The 20,446-nt window shown below is 37.3% G+C and overlaps 1 protein-coding gene across 9 annotated transcripts in view; it reads left to right on the top strand.

Annotated features, from left to right (window-relative positions):
- The first annotated feature begins 501 nt into the window (after positions 1–501).
- FKTN (fukutin) overlaps positions 502–20,446 on the top strand; it is a 69,380-nt gene continuing 49,435 nt past the window's right edge. For 4 of the 9 annotated variants that reach the window (XM_063082021.1, XM_063082022.1, XM_063082018.1 and 1 more), the window contains exons 1-3: positions 556–805; positions 14,776–14,879; positions 15,499–15,684. In XM_063082021.1, the coding sequence (XP_062938091.1) occupies positions 15,580–15,684 (105 nt within the window). In that variant the 5' untranslated portion in view covers positions 556–805; positions 14,776–14,879; positions 15,499–15,579. The other 5 variants (XM_063082023.1, XM_063082020.1, XM_063082017.1 and 2 more) reach the window with 4 other exon arrangements.

Below are 20,446 nucleotides of genomic sequence, written 5' to 3'. Positions count from 1 at the left end.
GCAGGCATCTCAACCTCATGAGCAATACCAAACGCAGCTGGTATTTTCCACTCTATCCCCCATCTCATCTAATGTTACTCAAACTAGAATTCAGGGAGTTATTCTGAATCCCTCTCTGCATAGCACACGCACTAAAAATTTTTTTTGTTTATTTTAAGTTCACATTTTACTGGCATTCTGTATTTTATCTGGAGGACTCACGCTTTGGGAAACATAGCTCAGCTGGTGCCTCTTCAGTTCATCGTCCCCTCTCAGAGGTTTTCCTAAAACCAACCTCAAGTCTCCTTCGTACGCTGCTGTACTTGTTACCTACGCAAGAGATGAAAGGGCTTTGCCTAAGCGGCTAGATTCTGAAAGCAAGGAAATCGTCAGGGCTCAGTAAACCTTGAGCAGTCAGGAACCCGGAGGAGTGTTGACAAGCCAAGCACCGACCATGGGAACTTTCCCGACACCAACCACGCCAGACTCCGCGGCTCTGCACTTGACGGCACCTTTTGCAGCGGCTGCTGTGAGTGCCGTAAAGCTGGTTGCCGCCGCTCCTGTTGAGTGAGGTAAGATGTCGGGGAGTCCGTTCATTCGCTGGGGATGGGCAAGCGCCTTGGGAGAGGTATCGCTTGTGGCTCGGGTGCCCTCACCGGGCATCTCTCAGTATTCTGGGCACGTGCTCTCCGCTCGGCGGAGAGGCGGCTGAGGCCTGTCACAGGCTGAGCGCGCTCCGGACCGGGTGCTCCTGAGTCAGGCCACGAGCGTGTCGTGGTAGACGTCCACTCGGCCAGTCCTTCTCTGCTTCTGAGCGTGTCAGCAGGTAAAACCCTCATCCTGGGACAGGTTCAGGTTTGGAGGGCGATCGAGATGCTTGTCGGAACCGGGTTGGGGAAGCGACGTTGGAGCGGGGTCGTGAGCCGTCTTGGAATTTGCGAGAGGATCTGTGGGAAGAGCGTTTCAGATTGTGGGACCAAAGAATGCGTGGGCACAGAAGCATGAAAGGAACTGCCAGGTTTGGGCGGCACTGAATGCATATTTGGGTAGTGGCTGGAGGAATGAGCTCACGGGGAAGGGTAGGCAGGAATGTGGCGGGGGCTAACTGGGTCCCAACTGGGAAGGACCTTGATGCCCTGTAAAGGAAGAGTATGAAGTTTTTCCGTAGGTAGTGGGGAGATACAACAGCTTTATAGAGAGGGGGTAATTTAATTAACTATCCCCTTCTCTTCTCCAGACGGTCCTCCTTGGGTTCAGCTTTCAGTTCATTTGGAGGAGTGTGTACTGAAGCGCCCCGTTTGTGCTCAGTAGTAGGGTGGACACTGCTAGCCATGCTCAATGAAGTTTTATATGGCTTTGGTGTTCGCCTATTTGTTTTACGTTATCAATTAGGAGATGTGAATATGTGTAGAGGTGACTTAGAAACTTTAGCTAGGAGTCCAGAGAACTGAATTCAGATTTGATGACTATGACCCATTTCTCAAGTAACATGAGGCAAGCCACTTTTCTCTGGACTTCGGTTTTCTAGAGGGGACCTAGATGATATCTCAGATTTTTTCTACCTTCGAATATAGTAGGTTTCCAATGAATAAAAATCAGCCTGTGAACAAATATCAGAGTGAGTGAGTATATTAGGAATTGGGAAAAGAGAGAAGCCCAGTAGGAAAGGCTGTGATTGAGCTGAACTCTGAGGATGAACAGGATGGGAATGATTAGGAACCGTCTCTGTTGAACACAGTAGGCGCTCGTGTTTTAGAGTCTGTGGAGATATGTCTAGTGAGGGTAGAGGATTTGGGAAGGATGGCATTGAATGATGAACAAACTCCAAGTGGAAAGAAAGTTCAGTGTGTTCTGAAATACAAAAAAAAAAAGATTAAGAGAAATGTCAAAAGAACAATATACAGGACTTGATTTCTTGGATCTAGGTGATTAATAATTTGGACCTGTGTTTCTAAAAAGTGAATCTAAGTGCTGTTGACAAAAATGGGAATTCTGTTAAATTTCAGCATACAATAGTGTATTGGGAGTAAGGTGACTCAGATTATGGCTTTGGGGTTGCCAAAACCTAGCCTCTTGGCTCCCATTTAATTCTTTTAGATCCTCTGTAAAGTGATATTGTTGGACCAGGTAGTCTCTCTTTCTAAAACCTGTGAATCTTGAGTCTTTGAGGACAGAGAGCTAGTTTCTTCTGGAGAGGGGGAGGACGATAGTTGACGGAGAATAAAGTTGTTAATTTTGAACATGTTAAATTTGAAGTGTAGGAAATAGAGATAAAAATATAGGTAGAGTACACAGACTATAACTTAAATAGTAAGTTTTCCCTCAGAGGTGGTAGTTAAAATCTTGAGAAAGGATTTGCTTTGAGGAAGAGATTATAGAATAACTGTAGCATATACCCATAGATAGGAGGCTGGAGAAATTATTGAAGGGGGCATGTAGATATCAGAGGTAAGAGCAAGGGCTCTCTTTTTAAAAGAATTATATATAGTCATAGGTTCTCAGAGGCCAACATTGTTACTTAGCAGCATTTACAGCAAATATTAAGCACTCACTTTTGGGAACTATGGCAGAAAATAAATTATTAAAATAGAAATAATCTTCGCTACCTTTCTACTTATCTTCCCAGAAGTGATATCATTTATATATTTATTTATTCAACAAATATTTATGTGTTTCAGGCACTACTGGGTATTAGGGATATAATGATGAACAAAGTAGAAGTTGTTCCTATTATCTCTGCATGTAAAGGGTCTAGATCTCTGCTTTTCAAATTTTAAGGTACATATGAATCACCTGAGAATTTTGTTAAAATGTAGATTATGAATCAGTAGATCTGGGGTGAGATCTGAAAATTCTGTACTTCTAGCAGACTCCAACATGAAGCTAATATTGGTGGTCTGAGGACCACTTTTAAGTGACAAGGATCTACATCCTGTCTAGCAAATGTGGCAGTTATTAAGCCATCATCCACTTTTCTTAAGATGAAAAAATTTTATTCTTTATGAAAATAATATATGCTCATTATAAAAATATCGGGACAATGTGGAAAAGCATAGAGAACAATATAAAAATCACCCCCAGTTCTCCCCAATGGAGATAACTATTATTTATATTTTGGGGAACATTCATCCAGGTTTCATACATGTACATGTATACACACTTTAAATGTTGTGCTAAATACTTGGTAACACTCTGAGCCCTATGTGTTTGATCCTATTAGCTTTACAGTTTTACTATGATAAATACCTAAATATCCTCAACCAAGCAATTAAGTACTTGCATTCTTGAAGGGAAGACTTTACTCACTTAAAACTAACTTGGTTTAACACCATTCTGTTTTGGAAATATTGTGATGTTTTAATAAAGCTCTTGTTTCAGATTGATATGGCTCAATTAACAAATATTTATTCTATTACTCCAAAAATGGGAAGACAGTAAAATTAAAGTTTATTTTATTTTATTTTTTTTAACTTTTATTTTATCGATATATATTGTGGTTGATTATTGTTGCCCCTTACCAAAACCTCCCTCCCTCCTCCCTCTCCTCCCTCCCCCCCCCAACAGTGTCCTTTCTGTTTGTTTGTCATATCAACTTCAAGTAATTGTGGTTGTTATATCTTCTTCCCCCCCCCGTTTGTTTTTTCTGTGTGTGTGTGTGTGTGAATTTATATATTAATTTTTAGCTCCCACCAATAAGTGAGAACATGTGGTATTTCTCTTTCTGTGCCTGACTCGTTTCACTTAATATAATTCTCTCAAGGTCCATCCATGTTGTTGCAAATGGCAGTATTTCATTCGTTTTTATAGCTGAGTAGTATTCCATTGTGTAGATGTACCACATTTTCCGTATCCACTCATCCGATGATGGACATTTGCGCTGGTTCCAACTCTTGGCTATTGTAAAGAGTGCTGCGATGAACATTGGGGAACAGGTATACGTTCGACTTGATGATTTCCATTCCTCTGGGTATATTCCCAGCAGTGGGATGGCTGGGTCGTATGGTAGATCTATCTGCAAATGCTTGAGGAACCTCCATTCCATTTTCCATACAGGCTGCACCATTTTGCAGTCCCACCAACAATGTATGAGAGTTCCTTTTTCTCCGCAACCTCGCCAGCATTTATCGTTCAGAGTCTTTTGGATTTTAGCCATCCTAACTGGGGTTAGATGGTATCTCAGTGTGGTTTTGATTTGCCTTTCCTGGATGCTGAGTGATGTTGAGCATTTTTTCATATGTCTGTTGGCCATTTGTATATCTTCCTTAGAGAAATGCCTACTTAGCTCTTTTGCCCATTTTTTAATTGGGTTGCTTGTTTTTTTCTTGTAAAGTTGTTTGAGTTCCTTATATATTCTGGATATTAATCCTTTGTCAGATGTATATTTTGCAAATATTTTCTCCCACTCTGTTGGTTGTCTTTTAACTCTGTTAATTGTTTCTTGTGCTGTGCAGAAGCTCTTTAGTTTGATATAATCTCATTTGTTTATTTTTCCTTTGGTTGCCCGTGCTTTCGGGGTCGTATTCATGAAGTCTGTGTCCAGTCCTAGTTCAGGAATTGTTTATCCTTCCCCAATGTTCATCGCAGCACTCTTTACAATAGCCAAGAGTTGGAACCAGCCCAAATGCCCATCATCAGATGAGTGGATACGGAAAATGTGGTACATCTACACAATGGAATACTACTCAGCTATAAAAACGAATGAAATACTGCCATTTGCAACAACATGGATGGACCTTGAGAGAATTATATTAAGTGAAACAAGTCAGGCACAGAAAGAGAAATACCACATGTTCTCACTTATTGGAGGGAGCTAAAAATTAATATATAAATTCACACACACACATACACACACACACACAAACCGGGGGGGGGGGGGGGGGAAGAAGATATAACAACCACAATTATTTGAAGTTGATACAACAAGCAAACAGAAAGGACATTGTCGGGGGGGAGGGGGGGAGGGAGAAGGGAGGGAGGTTTTGGTGATGGGGAGCAATAATCAGCTACAATGTATATCGACAAAATAAAATTTAAAAAAAAAAAAAAAAAAAAAAATTAAAAAAAAAAAAGGAATTGTTTATCCTATGTTTTCTTTAAGAAGTTTTATTGTTTCAGGGTGTGTATTTAAATCCTTAATCCATTTTGAGTTGATTTTAGTATATAGTGAGAGGTATGGGTCTAGTTTCATTCTCCTGCATATGGATATCCAGTTATCCCAGCACCATTTGCTGAAGAGGCAGTCCCTTCCCCAGTGAATAGGCTTGGTGCCTTTGTCAAAGATCAGATGGCAGTAAGTGTGTGGGTTGATTTGTGGATTCTCTATTCTATTCCATTGATCAGTGTGTCTGTTTTTATGCCAGTACCATACTGTTTTGGTTATTATAGCTTGTAGTATAGCTTAAAGTCGGGTAGTGTTATGCCTCCAGCTTTATTTTTTTTTGCTCAGCATTGCTTTGGCTACGCCTGGTGTTTAATTATTCCATATAAATGTCTGGATAGTTCTTTCCATTTCTGAGAAAAATGTCTTTGGAATTTTGATGGGGATTGCATTGAATTTGTATATCACTTTGGGTAGTATGGACATTTTCACTATGTTGATTCTTCCAATCCAAGAGCATGGGATATCTTTCCATCTTCTTGTATCCTCTCTAATTTCTCTCATCAGTGGTTGGTAGTTCTCATTATAGAGATTTTTCATGTCCTTGGTTAACTCAATTCCTAAGTATTTTATTTTTTTGGTGGCTATTGTAAATGGACAGGCTTTCTTGATTTCTCTTTTTGCATGTTCACTATTGGAGAATAGAAATGCTACTGATTTTTGTGTGTTGATTTTGTATCCCGCTACTGTGCTGAAATCATTTATCAATTCCAAGAGTTTTTTTGTAGACGTTTTAGGCTGTTTGATGTATAGGATCATGTTATCTGCGAACAGGGACAGTTTGACTTCATCTTTTCCAATCTGGATGCCCTTTATTTCCTTCTCTTCTCTGATGGCTAGTACTTCCAACACGATGTTGAATAGGAGTGGTGAGAGTGGGCATCCTTGTCTAGTTCCTGTTCTTTAAGGAAAAGCTTTCAGCTTTTCCCCATTCAGGATGATATTGGCAGTGGGTTTGTCATATATGGCTTTAATTATGTTGAGATACTTTCCCTCTATACCTAACCTATAGAGGGTCCTTGTCATGAATGAGTGCTGAATTTTATCAAATGCTTTTTCAGCATCTATAGAGATGACCATATTATAGTCCTTGTGTTTGACTTTATTAATATGGTGTATCACATTTATTGATTTGCATATGTTGAACCAACCTTGCATCCCTGGGATGAATCCCACTTGATCGTGGTGAATAATTTTACGTATGTGTTGCTGTATTCTGTTTGCTAGTATTTTAGTGAGGCTTTTTGCATCTATATTCATCAAGGATATCGGCCTGTAGTTTTCTTTTTTGGTTATATCTTTACCTGGTTTTGGTATCAGGATGATGTTTGCTTCATAGAATGAGTTTGGGAGATTTGCGTCTGTTTCAATCTTTTGGAATAGTTTGTAAAGATTCGGTGTCAATTCCTCTTTGAATGTTTGGTAAAATTCTGCTGTGAATGCATCTGGTCCTGGGCTTTTCTTTGTTGGGAGCCTTCTGATAAGAGCTTCAATCTCCTTTATTGTTATTGGTCTGTTCAAATTTTCTACGTCTTCATGGTTCAGTTTTGGGAGCTTGTGTGTGTCCAGAAATTTATCCATTTCCTCCAGATTTTCAAATTTGTTAGTGTATAGTTGTTTATAGTAGTCTCGAATGATTCCTTGTATTTCAGATGAATCAGTTGTAATATCGCCTTTTTCATTTCTAATTTTTGTTATTTGATATCTTCTCTCTTCTTTTTTTTGTTAGCCATGTTAATGGTTTGTCGATTTTATTTATCTTTTCAAAAAACCTACTTTTTGATTCATTGATCTTTTGTATTGTTTTTTGGGTTTCAATTTCATTCAGTTCTGCTCTGATCTTAATGATTTCTTTCCGTCTGCTAACTTTAGGTTTGGATTGTTCTTGTTTTTCTAGTTCTTTAAGGTGAAGTGTTAGGTTGTTCACTTGCCATCTTTCCATTCTTCTGAGGTGAGCATTTAATGCAATACATTTCCCCCTTAATACTGCTTTTGCAGTATCCCACAGGTTTTGGTATGATGTATCATTGTTTTCTTTAGTTTCAATAAATTTTGTGATTTCCTGCTTGATTTCTTCTTGGACCCATATGTCATTAAGTAGAATACTGTTTAATTTCCATGTGTTTGTATAGTTTCCAGAGTTTCGTTTGTTATTAATTTCTAGTTTTAATCCATTGTGGTCTGAGAAAATACATGGGATAATTCCAATGTTTTTGAATTTATTGAGACTTGATTTGTGACCTAATATGTGATCTATCCTGGAGAATGATCCATGTGCTGATGAGAAGAATGAATATTCTGAGGTTGTTGGGTGGAATGTTCTGTAGATATCTGCCAATTCCAATTGGTCTAGAGTCTTGTTTAGATCTTGTGTTTCTCTACTGATTCTTTGCCTAGATGATCTGTCTAATATTGACAGTGGGGTGTTCAGGTCCCCTGCTATTATGGTATTAGTGTCTATTTCCTTCTTTAGGTCTAATAGAGTTTGTTTTATAAATCTGGCTGCTCCAACATTGGGTGCGTACATATTTATGATTGTTATGTCTTCTTGATGGATCAGTCCTTTTATCATTAAGTAGTGTCCCTCATTGTCTCTTTTTATGGTTTTTAGTTTAAAGTCTATTTTGTCCGATATAAGAATACCTACTCCAGCTCGTTTTTCTTTTCTGTTTGCATGGTAAATCTTTTTCCATCCTTTCACTCTTAGTCTATGTGACTCTTTATGGGTGAGGTGGGTCTCTTGTAGGCAGCATATAGTTGGGTCCTCCTTTTTGATCCAGTCAGCCAGTGTGTGTCTTTTCATTGGGGAATTAAAGCCTTTTACATTAAGAGTTGTTATTGAAAGGTGTTGATTTATTCCTAGCATTTTCTTGGTTGTTTGGTTGTCTTCGGTGTCTTTTGTTCCTTGCTTTCTGATTTACTGTTTGGTTTCTGTGTTTGTTGGTTCCTTAGGTTGTAGATAGCGTTTTTGTTTGTTTGTTTTCTCTTCATGAATGCCATTTTTATTATACTAGTAGGTTTTGATTTTTCTTGGGTTTTTATGGCTGTGGTAGTTATTTTTCAGGAATGAAACCCAATACTCCCTTGAGGATTTCTTGTAAGGGTGGTCATGCACTCCCGCAGTTTTTGTTTGTCTGAGAAATATACTTTTTGCCCTTCATTTCGGAATGATAGCCTTGCAGGGTAGAGTATTCTTGGCTGGCAATCTTTGTCTTTTAGTATTTTGAATATATCATCCTATTCCTTTCTAGCGTTTAGAGTTTGTGATGAAAAGTCTGATGTTAGCCTGATTGGGGCTCCCTTATAGGTGATTTGACACTTCTCTCTTGCAGCTTTTAAGATTCTCTCTTTGTCTCTGAGTTTTGTAAATTTGACTATAACATGTCTTGGAGAGGGCCTTTTGGGGTTGAATACGTTTGGAGATCGTTGAGCTTCCTGGATCTGAAGATCTGTGATTTTTCCTATACCTGGGAAGTTTTCTGCTACTATTTTGTTGAATATGTTTTCAATGGAATCTCCGTTTTCCTCCCCTTCTGGGATACCCATGACTCGGATATTTGAGCACTTAAGGTTGTCTGATATCTCTCTCAGATTTTCTTCAATGTCTTTGATTCTTTTTTCTTTTTTTTTTGTCTGCTTGTGTTATTTCAAACAGCCCATCTTCAAGTTCAGAGGTTCTCTCTTCAACTTCGACAAGCCTGCTGGTTAAACTCTCCGTTGTGTTTTTTATTTTGCTGAATAACTTCTTCAGTTCAGCAAGTTCTGCTACATTTTTTTTCAGGACATTGATTTCCTTGTACATTTCCTCTTTCAGGTCTTGTATACTTTTCCTCATTTCATCATGATGTCTAGCTGAGTTTTCTTGTATTTCATTCAGTTTCCTTAGAATTATCACTCGAAATTCCTTGTCAGTCATTTCAAGGGCTTCTTGTTCTATAGGATCTAGAGTTTGAGATTTATTAACTTTTGGTGGTGTACTTTCTTGATTTTTTGTATTTCTGGTATCTTTTTTTTGATGTTTATTCATTGTGGCGGGGGGTTTCCCAGTCCACCGGTTTGAGACTATTGACTAACTAAGATGTTGCTGTGGTTGCCAATTTGGTATGGCTACCTCCGTGACTGCTCAGTTGGCCTCTAGTGCCTTGTGAGCGTGGTTGCCTCGGGTCTTGGGCTTCTCCGGGGAACCACCTCTCTGGTCAGCTTGGACTCTGCTGGGCTGCTGGATCACAGGGCGATACTGCAGTGTGTGTGGTCTCTGCTGAGCTTCCACTTCCCATGCAGGACTTTTCCCTGTTCCGTGCGCTTTGGCCCAGAGCCCCGGTTACTTCTTATGAGGCTCCCCACTTGATAGGGCTGGGAATGGTGATGCACTTGGTGTTGACGTTCTGCGTGGTTAGGGCCTTCTCCAGCTCATCCAGCTGCCCCGTCTTCTTGAGCTTTTTGACCAAGCTCTTGACTGCCTTCTTGCACCACTTCTCCTCCTGCCCTAAAATTAAAGTTTATAATGTGTGGGCTCTAGTAAATGAATATTTGTTAATTGAGCCATAGGGTGAGAGAAGAATTTTTAAAGTGTTTTTAAAATTTACTCATTTTTTCTTATTATAAAATCAATTGATCTTCACATAAGAAAAAGAAAAGTACCTGTACTCCTCCCAATCCAAAGACAGCTCTTCCTTTCTCATCTCACCTCTCATCTAGATCTTTCATCTCAGCCACTCTCTTTCCAAAACCTCCTTATATCATAGTCATTCAGAAAAGAGTCATTATATATTTATGACTTTTCTGGAGCATCACATGGAAAGATTAAATTTTTTTATCTTCAAGTGTCAGCATATTGGGGTAGAGGTTATATTGCAAAGGATAAGAATGATAACCAGCTAGAGAGACTTCTTAACCCCTTGCAGTCTAATCTTTACTTCCAGGCTACTGACACTCTTTTGAGAAGTTAGCAGTGAAAGGAAAGGAAATGAACAATATGAAGAAACAGAACTATTTAGGGAAGATCAAATAGGAGGTTTTGGTACTGGGCCTTTTTTGGCTTCTGAGAGCAGCTGAAAACTGTTGATTTTTTAATTTTTTAATCTTACCTCTGAATACAACATTAGAGGCATTTTCTCTTCATGCCTTCCAATCTGCTACCTAATCTCTCTAACCATCCCTTTGCTTAATTTAGCCTGCTGGTTTATTTCTGTTTTTTATTTCAGTATTTTATTTAGTTTAGGGCATGCTTGAATTTCAGTTTTGCTTGAATTATACCACCTGTGCCTTCCTTTCACTCCCCAATATCCCTGAATAAGTTGGGATGTAGCAGCATTGAAGGGACCAGGTTAACACACATCATCTTATGAAGCTAAGGTATTTGTCAGGGCAGCCCGTTTCTTGTCCAGGGGGCCCTGATCTCAAGAGAGGTGATCTAGAAGGCAGGAAAGGGGAGAAGTGTAGTAAAAAAGTCAGGCAGTTAGACATTCTTTCAAACAGACCACTAACCAGGTGATTCTCAAAAGAGTTGGGATGGGGGTCTCAGGGTCAGCTAAGTGCCAAAGTCTTTCATGCCAATATCTTCAGAGGTTGAATGGTAATGTAATAGGGCAAGTGGGAAGCTGAAAGAATATGTAGTGCTGCTCTTGGCTGTAGAAAGAACCTGAGAAGTATCTTGAACTTCTCATCCTATACATTTTTCTGTCACATTTGTGTATGGCTTTTATCTACTACCAGTTTTTTCCAACCTTTTTCATATCTTGGCACATAGTAAAGTTGATAAAAGCTGAAAGTAAGGATAAAAGAATGTGTTTGTTCTTGGCTGGAGGTGACCAGTCTTGGGCTATAGCTGCCCCCGGCCCAAAGACTGAGAGGATTGATAGCACTGACACACACAATCCATTCATGGTTCAGTTGAAAAGCAGATCTGCCTGTTTGATTCTTCTTTATTGCCAGATGTCATTCATGCAGTGGTTATGTCTTGCTTCCACGTCATCTAAGAATAATTCTGTACTGTAATATACCCTACTTAACATTAGCCTTCTCATATTTGCATTAGAACTTCAAGATAATTGGGATAGTTAAAAGTCATAACTCTCCTTAGTGTCCCTGTTACGTTTTTTTTTCTGAAAAGGTTTGCCATCTTTTTTTTTTTTTTTTTTTGGCCTTTATTTCCCCTCTCATTTTAATTTACTATCTCTGCAATATTCTTTGTTTTCTTTTTCATTAGACATGATATGCTTTCTTCTTTAGGTAGCTTTACCTAGGTGTGAATTACAAAAATGCATTATCTGTCCTCCCTGGCATTTTATTATGATAGCTAAAATGTCACATATTTTTATTTTATGCCATATATATTCATATGTTATTTTTTAATGTTTATTGTTTGTGAGTTGGGACCAGGTATTGCCTTTAAACTCTTTAAAAATCACTTTTTTATATTTCATATTCTGTTTTATTGTAAAAATTCCTACAGGACAGACCTTTTATTTAAATAGTTTTCTGTGCCCTTGAGCATCGTGCAGTGTATTTTAGTATTTCTAGCACACTTACTGTTACTTGATACTAATTCAGCCAGTTTTAGGCATGTGGAGGAGATGATTCATGTATACTAATAGCCATAATTTAAAATACTAGTAAAAGCCTTAGGGTTAGTTGTCTCTCATTGTGCTTCCATAGTAACCTGTATTTATTCCTTCATAGCAATTACACTGTATTGTTATTATCTCTGTATTTATCTCTGATAGAGTCTATCACAAACTAGAGCAGTGGTTTTTAATAGGTTGTGGGGATGGTAAGAGGTGGGGCTTGTGCATTTTGGAAAAAACTTCCCATACTCTTTGTTAGGTACATCACACCCTCCACCACCATCACTACTACTGCTATTCATCTTTTGAAAACTCCTATACTCATCTCTAAACTCTAAGAAATAGGGAACTGTATCTTATTTATTTTATCTCCACTTCTTAGCACTTTTTTTGGCATCTGTGTCTATTAAGATAGTAAGTGTTTCCTACAAGAAGGTAAGAATAAGAGTTTAGAGGTGAGAGAGTTCAAATCTGACTTGGAAGAGCATTAAAGACTTGTAAAGAAGGGTCATTTTAGAGCAGCTATGAAAAGAAGTTTATAACTGATTTTATGGAAGTGAATGAGAACCTTTCAGACAAGAGGTAATGAACAAAAACACAAAGGCAAGAAAGTGTGCGATGTATTCCAGTAATACTTGGGCTGAAACCATAGGATATGTGAAGTGGGAGAAGGTTTAGTAAGTTTGCCTGTGTTCATTCAGATTGTGAATTCTGAATACTATCATGTGGAATTTGAATTTATATGTAGGTGGTAGGGAACCCTTGAACATTTTTGATTGTGGCATAACTTGATTCATCTGTTAGCAACTTGATACATCTGTGAGTGTATAGGTAAAATTATGTATAGTAATCCAGTGTATAGGTAAGATTATGCCTAGAGACAAAGTGGAGATAGGGACATAAATTAAAATTAGGACATTATGTACAATTCAAGTCTAAATTAGAATGACAGTGAAGAAGAGGGACTGGGTGCCAGAGATATTTTAGAGGTAAAATCAACAAACCCTGGCCTCCTTTTTTTTCAATCTCACATTATTCATTTTTAAGTGATTACTGTTTCTCTGAAGAGATAGTGCTAGTAAAAAGGGACATTTTGACAGGCTAATATTCCTCTTTTGTAATTGAATTGCCTTGGCATTTATAGAAAATAAATAATAAAGTTAATTGGATATCATCTTGATAATAAAAATTCAGTTAAGTTATTGATGATATATTTTGGAGGTTTATATCATGTAAGAATTAATTGTAAACTAGAGATGTGTCCAAAGAGAGAACAAGATATTAATTTGGACTTTATGGCTGAGGTAGCTTAGATGGGTGCTGTCTTGATTGTCCTGCCAAAACTCATTGAAGCTTGATCTCCATTGTAACAGTGTTGAGAGGGTGGGAAATCAGACTATGGCAGTGTTGAAAAGTGGGACCTTTAAGAGGTGATTGGATCATGACTAAGCCCTTGTGGATGGATTAATCCATTTGTGGAGTAATGGGTTAATGGTTTAGTGGGTTATCACAGGAGTGGCAACTTGTGGCTTTATATGGAGAGCAAGTGAGCATGTTAAAAGGGCTCCTGCTGTCCTCACCATGTGATTGCCAGTGTCGACATGGGACCCGGTAGAGAGTTCCCACCCGGAATAAGGCCCTCACCAGATGTGCCCCCTGGACTGTGGACTTCCCAGCTTCCAAAACTGTAAAAAATAAATTTCCCAGTTTTAGTTATTCTGTTATGAGCAACAGGAAATGGGCTAATATAATAGACCTTTTATGTGTCTGTCTCATTTATTAATTTGGGCTTAGAAGAGGCTGAGGCAAAGTAAAGGAGAGATTATGAGTGACCCTTTGCTCCCTGTCTCTGACATCTGGAAGAAGTAACACTTAAACAGCTTTCTCTTGCTTGTTCTCACACACATTCTCTTTGTCTTTCTCACCTACAAACGTGTACAAAGAATTCTTCCAGAAAGAGCTTTCTTGTATATTAGAGAAACTACCCTCTAGTCTAAAACACAGCCTTGTTTCTTCCTTCCACAGTCCTCTCCAGGGGGAGCTCAAGTCATTCAAAGATAAATAATAACAAAAAGGAATTCAGTACAGTATCCATACAAAATGGTACAAGGAGAAAGAAAAAAAGAAACAGGGAAAACAAGTGACAAACCTTGAGAAAACCATATTGGCCTAACAAGTTTAATGAAACAATTACTTCTTTAAAATAAGAGACAAAGTGAATTGGCTCAACAGCTAGGAAGAAATAGTAAGACAGTAGTATATGGTGAATCATAATCTGGCAGAGCTCAGGATAAAAAAAGACAAAGTCAGAGAAATAAAAGCCACATTGGAAGCAAAAAGGTAAATTAACATTGTTGAAAACTCAGTAAAGGACGATGACAGGCTTTTGAAAGTTGAACAAAGTTAAATGGGAATGAAAGGAGATAAATACTTAATTGTAGAATTCAACATTGTAACAGAAAAATCTTCAAACATATAACGTAAGAAAACTTTCTACAAAGAAAAGAAATTTGTTTTACAGATTGAAAGGATACACAATGATTGAGGAAAACCTAATATGTAGTCATCAACATTATTACATAACCTAGTTTTAAAATAAATTGGATTTCACAGGTAAGGAATGCATCCTTTGAAAAAGATCCTATTTAAAATATGAAGTTACCTGTGGGGGAGGGGTTGGAGAATCAGATATTGTCAAGGGAATATTTAGCATTACAGGACAATGGTACAAAGCTTATAAGTCATCAGGAGAAAGAAAGTGTGATCTCAAAGCCAAACTGTCAGTTGACAACTATTTTCAAACAATGCGAGAACTCAAGGTAAGTAGTACCCATAAGTTCTTTTTGATAATCTGCAAGAAGATAAATATCAGTCATGCAGTATATGAACAGAGATGTTATATAGCAAGAGGATTGGCAGGGAACATTGTAACAATAAGACCCAAATAACTGAGATTTGTAGTAATGGAATAGAATAGAACTATAACAAAGTAGAAATAACTAATAAAAGTCAGGATTGAAAGAGGAGAGAAGGCAGAAAGTAGTATAAATTTGCTGATTTCTTATTTTATAGCTGGAGAACAAAAGACATAAAGCTTAAACATCAAGTAAGAAGGAATAAAGATAAATACGTGAAGACCTAAATATATTTAACAAAAATCAAACAGTGGAGACAAGGTAGGAAGAAGTAGAACTATATTAAGTTTCTTATCCTAAAGTAATAATCAGAGATGGGACCTAAGATGAAAGAATAAAAATGTTTATCATGTCATTCTTTATACTGCAAAAAACTAAAAACATACATGAGGCATTTATAAAAACTGACCACATCCTAGATTACACACAAAAAAACCCTCAAGAAACAACAGAACTGTCATACAGATCACGTTTCTTGATCAAAAACTTTCTCAATTTCTTCTGTAGAAGTGGTTCTCAGCATGGTCAGCAGCATCAGCATCACCTGGGAACTTGTCAGAAATGCAAATTCAGAGGTCCCTCTCCAGATCTACTGAATCAGAAACTCTGGAAAAGAAGCCTCCACCAATCTCTGTTGGTCAGTTTTTATAAATATCCTGTTTATATTTTTAGTTATTTGCATTTGTCAAGAATGCCATGACAAACATTTTTGTTCTTTTATCTTTGATGTCTCATCTGATTGATTCTTTGAGATAGGAAATTACGAGGTCTAAGAATGTTCTGTGGAACTTTACATAACTTTTTGCTCTGTTGCTGGTAGTTAGAGGTAAAAAATTAAAAATAGGTTTTTGTCTCTTTAGAAATATCTTTTTGTTCACAGAAAACAAGATTATCTTCCTATCCAAAAAGATGAAACAACTGGGTTACTTTCAAAAATCAACCAAGTGAGCACCGCAGACTAATGAGTAGAATCAATAAGAACGTGATTTTGGCTGTATTAACATTGACAAGTTCAGTGTTTCTGCTTTTTCAGTTGTACTACTACAAGCACTATTTATCAACAAAGGTAATTTTTTTTTCCTCCTTTCTCATCATTTGACTTCTTTTTAGCTGTATGTTTTCTTAACATAGTTCTCCTTTGCAATACGTAAAATTATTCATGGTTTTTCAAGTTCTTGCAGAAACATTTCTTACTGAAATTCTCATCTTTGAGGGGTGTGGCAGGCAATTCAAAATTGCAGTTAAGTGTTATTGTAATAACACACTAAACTAAAAGTACCAGGTTTTACTGATGTTTAATCTATTGAAATTTTCGAATATAGTTATGTAAAAATTATTTTTCTGCTCAGTATATTATTCCTCATTTAAATGAACTCAATGATAAATAATTTTGATAAAATATCAAAATTAACCTATTTTAATACAGTATATATTTTACTTTAGTACCTACCAGGGAAGCGTAATGGTTTAAGTTAGCTTTTCCTATATGTATAGGAATAAAAAAGTAGAGAAAATGATTTGGAAACTAATAGCTTCTCTTCAGAATATACTTTTGTATACATATGGAATATACTTTTACAGTCTTGATAAGGAATTCCAAAGTTGAGAAGGTGTTGAATTGTTAAAAGTTGCCAAATACTCTCACTGGGGGTTATTATAGTAATATTACTTTATTGAGAATTGTACTAGATGCTTTCCATGCTTGGTTTAACCCTAAACACAACCCTGGGGAAAATATGTTTCTTATTTTTATTTTTTTATCCTCATTTCATAGTTAGAGTTATCTTTCAGAAAGAGTTACTCCCCTCTCTCCCCAGCTAAAGGGGAGTATACTTCCCTGCCCTATTGATGTTATGTTAGGCTTTTCCATAAATACTTGCTTTGGTCAGCGGAATGTTAACAGACATATGCAGAGGCTTCAAATGGTCTGTTGTGATTTGACTTGGTCTTTGTGCTCCCCTGACCTGCCAGGAGAAGAGAAGAACATGCCCTGGGCAGATACTTCCTTTCCATCCCAGGCCCTGAATGATACGTATGGAGCAAACCAAAGCATAGCTGCCCCAGCTGACGCACAGATTTGTGAGGGAGAAAACAAATGCTTGTCAGCTGTAAGACTGGGGAGGTTTGTTATGCAGCATTGTTACATGGGGGTTATTAGACTTCATTTTATAAATGAAGAGATGTTAAGTAACTTACCTACCCAAACCACCCAGTTTCTAGTATGCAGAGCTGACTGATATTTATACCTAGCTCCATTCTTTCCAGGCTATATTATTTTTAAAATAACTGACAAGTACTGATGCTACCTGCTATCTTGGCTGTTTATCCAATGAATGTCTTTGTGTGATATTTTCAACCCTATCCTAGTTACTTTCTTAGAAAAAGTCCTAGAGTAGAATTGCTGGGCCTAATGTGCACATTTTAGATTTTGTTACATATCGCCAAGTTACCCTTCATGCAGATAAGTAGTATGCCTGATTTCCCATACCCTTTCCTAATATGAGAATAATAATAACAATATTAATGGCATCCAAACCAGTTTGAGATGTTTTTGGCTAACTAATAGTAGCTTAAACACATAGAAGAATTATTTGTCTCACATCTGTTAAGTCCAGACCTCAAATTCTCTTAGCATTTTCCTTGTACTATAATCAAGGCTAGAAAAAGAAATAGTGTGATCTAGCAGGCTTCTACTTTTGTGACATTGGCTAGGAGATTCCCAGCTGCAAGTGAATCTGGGAAAACAAAGTTTTACTCATGTTGTTGTTTTTAGCATTTCAGCCTCTATAATAGAGATTGCAAAGGGGAAGGGTTTGGGAATGGGTATCTGGTCAACTTACCTATAGTGCCTGCCATAGCAGCTAACATTTTTTGGCATACTTGATTGAGTAGGCACTATGAAAAGCACTTTACGTACATTGAATTCTTATAGCAAAATGAGTAGATCCTATTGTCTCCATTTTCCCAGGGAAAACACTGAGGTTTGAAGAGGTTTACTAATTTGCCCAGTGTAACACAGTTATCAAGTGGGGAAGCTAGAATTTGATCCTGGGGAATCTACCCCCAAACCCTCATTCATTATATTTTTAGTGTTTTTGATATTTCAAAGCTAAAAGATATTCAACTCCAATAGCGGTCATTTCTTTGATTGCTAACAGAGTTAAACATCTTTCCATATGATTATTGGTTCTTTTTATTTCTTTTTTTATTCTTATTTCTTTTTATTTTTCTGATGGTGTTGTCTTTGATTATTAATGGTGCTCAAGTTGGTGAGAAATGGAAAATATAACTACCAGGATTTATCAATGGGTTAGATTTCGGGTATGAAACACAGAAAAGAGTCAGGGATAACACTAGGTATTTTTGGCCTAGGTAATTGAAAGGGGGAAGTTGCTGCTTACTGAGATGGGAAAGACTGGGAAGAGCAAATTTGAGGGATGGTGAAGATCAGGAATTTTTTTGTACATGTTAAGTTTGAGGTGCCTATTTGACATTCAAATGAAGAAGGTGAATAATTGATTGAATATGTAAATCTGGAGTTCAAGTGGGTGGTATGGATTGGGAATATAAATTGGGAGTAGTAAGCATATAGGTGGTATTTAAAGCTGTAAGACTAGATGAGATACAAAGGAAGTGAACTCATTTAAAAAAGAGAGAGAAAGTCTCAAGATCTGAGCTTCACTTCAGGACCCTTCAATATGTCAGGGAGGTAGAATGAACTAATAACTGAAATTAAGAAGGTATAGCCAGAGAGAAATAGCAGGAAAACCAGAAGTACGGGGATACTGAGAGCCAAGTGAATTGACGTGTTTCAGTGAGACAGAAGTTATCAACAATTCTTGATAGGTCAAATAAGATAAGGACTAATAATTGACCATTGGACTTTGCAATGTGGAGGTCATTGGTAATCTTGATGAATGTTTGACAGAATGAATTTAAACTCAGGTGAGTTCATGGGAGGGGAGGAATTGGAGGCAATTAGAGAAGACAACCTATTAGAAGTTTTGCTGTCAAGGGGGACAGAAAATTGTTTGCTGGGAAAAGAAGAGTTGAGAGGTCTTATTTGTCACTTTAGTTATTTGTTTTAAAATGGGAGAAATAATATCATGTTTGTATACTAATGGGAATGATCCACCAGAGAAAGAAAAATTGTGGGAGCAATGTCTTTGACCAGGCAAGAGGGAATGAGATTTAGTACATAAGTGGAGAGGTTGGATTTAGATAGGAATGCAGGCAAGTTCATCTGTTACTTCAGGAGGGAAGGCAGATTACATTGATATAATTCTAGTAGGTAGGAAGATGTAATGGGAGCTTTTGAAAATTTTTCTCTACTCTTTTTGCTCAGTGAAATACGAGCAATGCCATAAGTTGAAAGATAAGACAGGGAGCAGGTGTTAGAAAGCGAAAAGAGCACAAAAAGTCATCTAGGAGAAGGAGAATGAGAGAATTAATAGACAAGAGAAATGCAGGATGATTGCTGGGCAGAATTAAGGCCCCACATGAGGCTAATGGTCATGAATTTAAAGTGACACCAGTCAGCAGCCATGTTTAGCTTCATAGGTGTAGGTGAAGAATAAGTGGAGAGTTGAATTTTTGCTGAACAAGTAAAATGAAGTCAGATAGAGGCAAGTTGTGAGTATATATGCAAGGGAGCGAGTATAAAACATGAATGTGATGGCATTATTCATAATAGCCAAAAGCGAAAGTAACTCAAATGTTCATCAACTAATGAATGACTATATAATGGAGTATTACTCAGCTATAAAAAGAAATGAAGTACTCACACAAGCTACAGTTGGATGAACCTTGAAAACATTATGTCAAGTGAAAGAAGCCAGGTGCAAAAGGCCATATATTATTCCATTTTTATGCAATGTCCATTATAGGCAAATCCATAGGGAAAAATCCATAGGATTAGTGTTATGATTGAAGCTGGGAGGAGAAGGAATGGGGAGTGATTACTAATAATAGCCACATGATTCTTTCTGGAGTGATGAAAATATTCTGCAATTAGATAGTGGTGAAAGTTGTACAACTCTAAATATGCTCAATATCACTGAATTGTATACTTTAAAAGGGTGAATTTTATGGTATGTGAATTATATATCAATAAAGCTACTATGAAAATAATCTGCTAGCTCACTAGAAACTTACTTATCCCAAACTCAACAAATTAAACAATTCAGAAATTCAGCGTTGTCTACTAGTAGTGTAGGGCTATTTTGAGCAACAAGTGGCTGGCTATATTACAGAGTTTGTGAATCTCCCCTCAAGACTGAAGATTACAACACTACCTCTTTGTTGTTTTTTCTCAAACATCTCTTAGTGTTAAAATGTTATTGGCTAAGTTGTAGAGCTTGTGAGGAGAGATCAATTCTGGCTGTACCTTAATTACTCAGTATATTCATCCTTCCCTTCCTCCTTCTCTCCCTCCAATTAACAATCCGCTGTTAAGCATTTACTAATTACCAAGCACTGTGCCAGGCACTGGTTATGCAAAGATGGATTGGACTTGGTCCCTGCCCTTGAGTGTGGGATTGTTGTGAGGGGTATATGAGAATACATAATGCATATATGGAAGAGTCAAACACAGTACTTGACACTTATGAGCTGCTTAATAAATATTATTATTACTTGGCCAAGGTCTACAAACATTAATTTGGTGTGTGGAAATAAATTGAGGTAAGGTATATAGAGCTAAACAGACAAACCCTAATTCCAAACAGATAGCAAAGAGTTTGCTATTCATTGATGGAAATTAATTTGTTCAGAGATGTTGGCCATATAAACTTTCCTGTGTTTAATAACTTAATTAACTTACTGCAGTC

The sequence above is a fragment of the Cynocephalus volans genome, chromosome 17, assembly GCF_027409185.1.
Source record: "Cynocephalus volans isolate mCynVol1 chromosome 17, mCynVol1.pri, whole genome shotgun sequence".
In the NCBI taxonomy this organism is placed as follows: Eukaryota; Metazoa; Chordata; class Mammalia; order Dermoptera; family Cynocephalidae; genus Cynocephalus; species Cynocephalus volans.
This window is presented reverse-complemented; position numbering and strand designations above follow the sequence as displayed.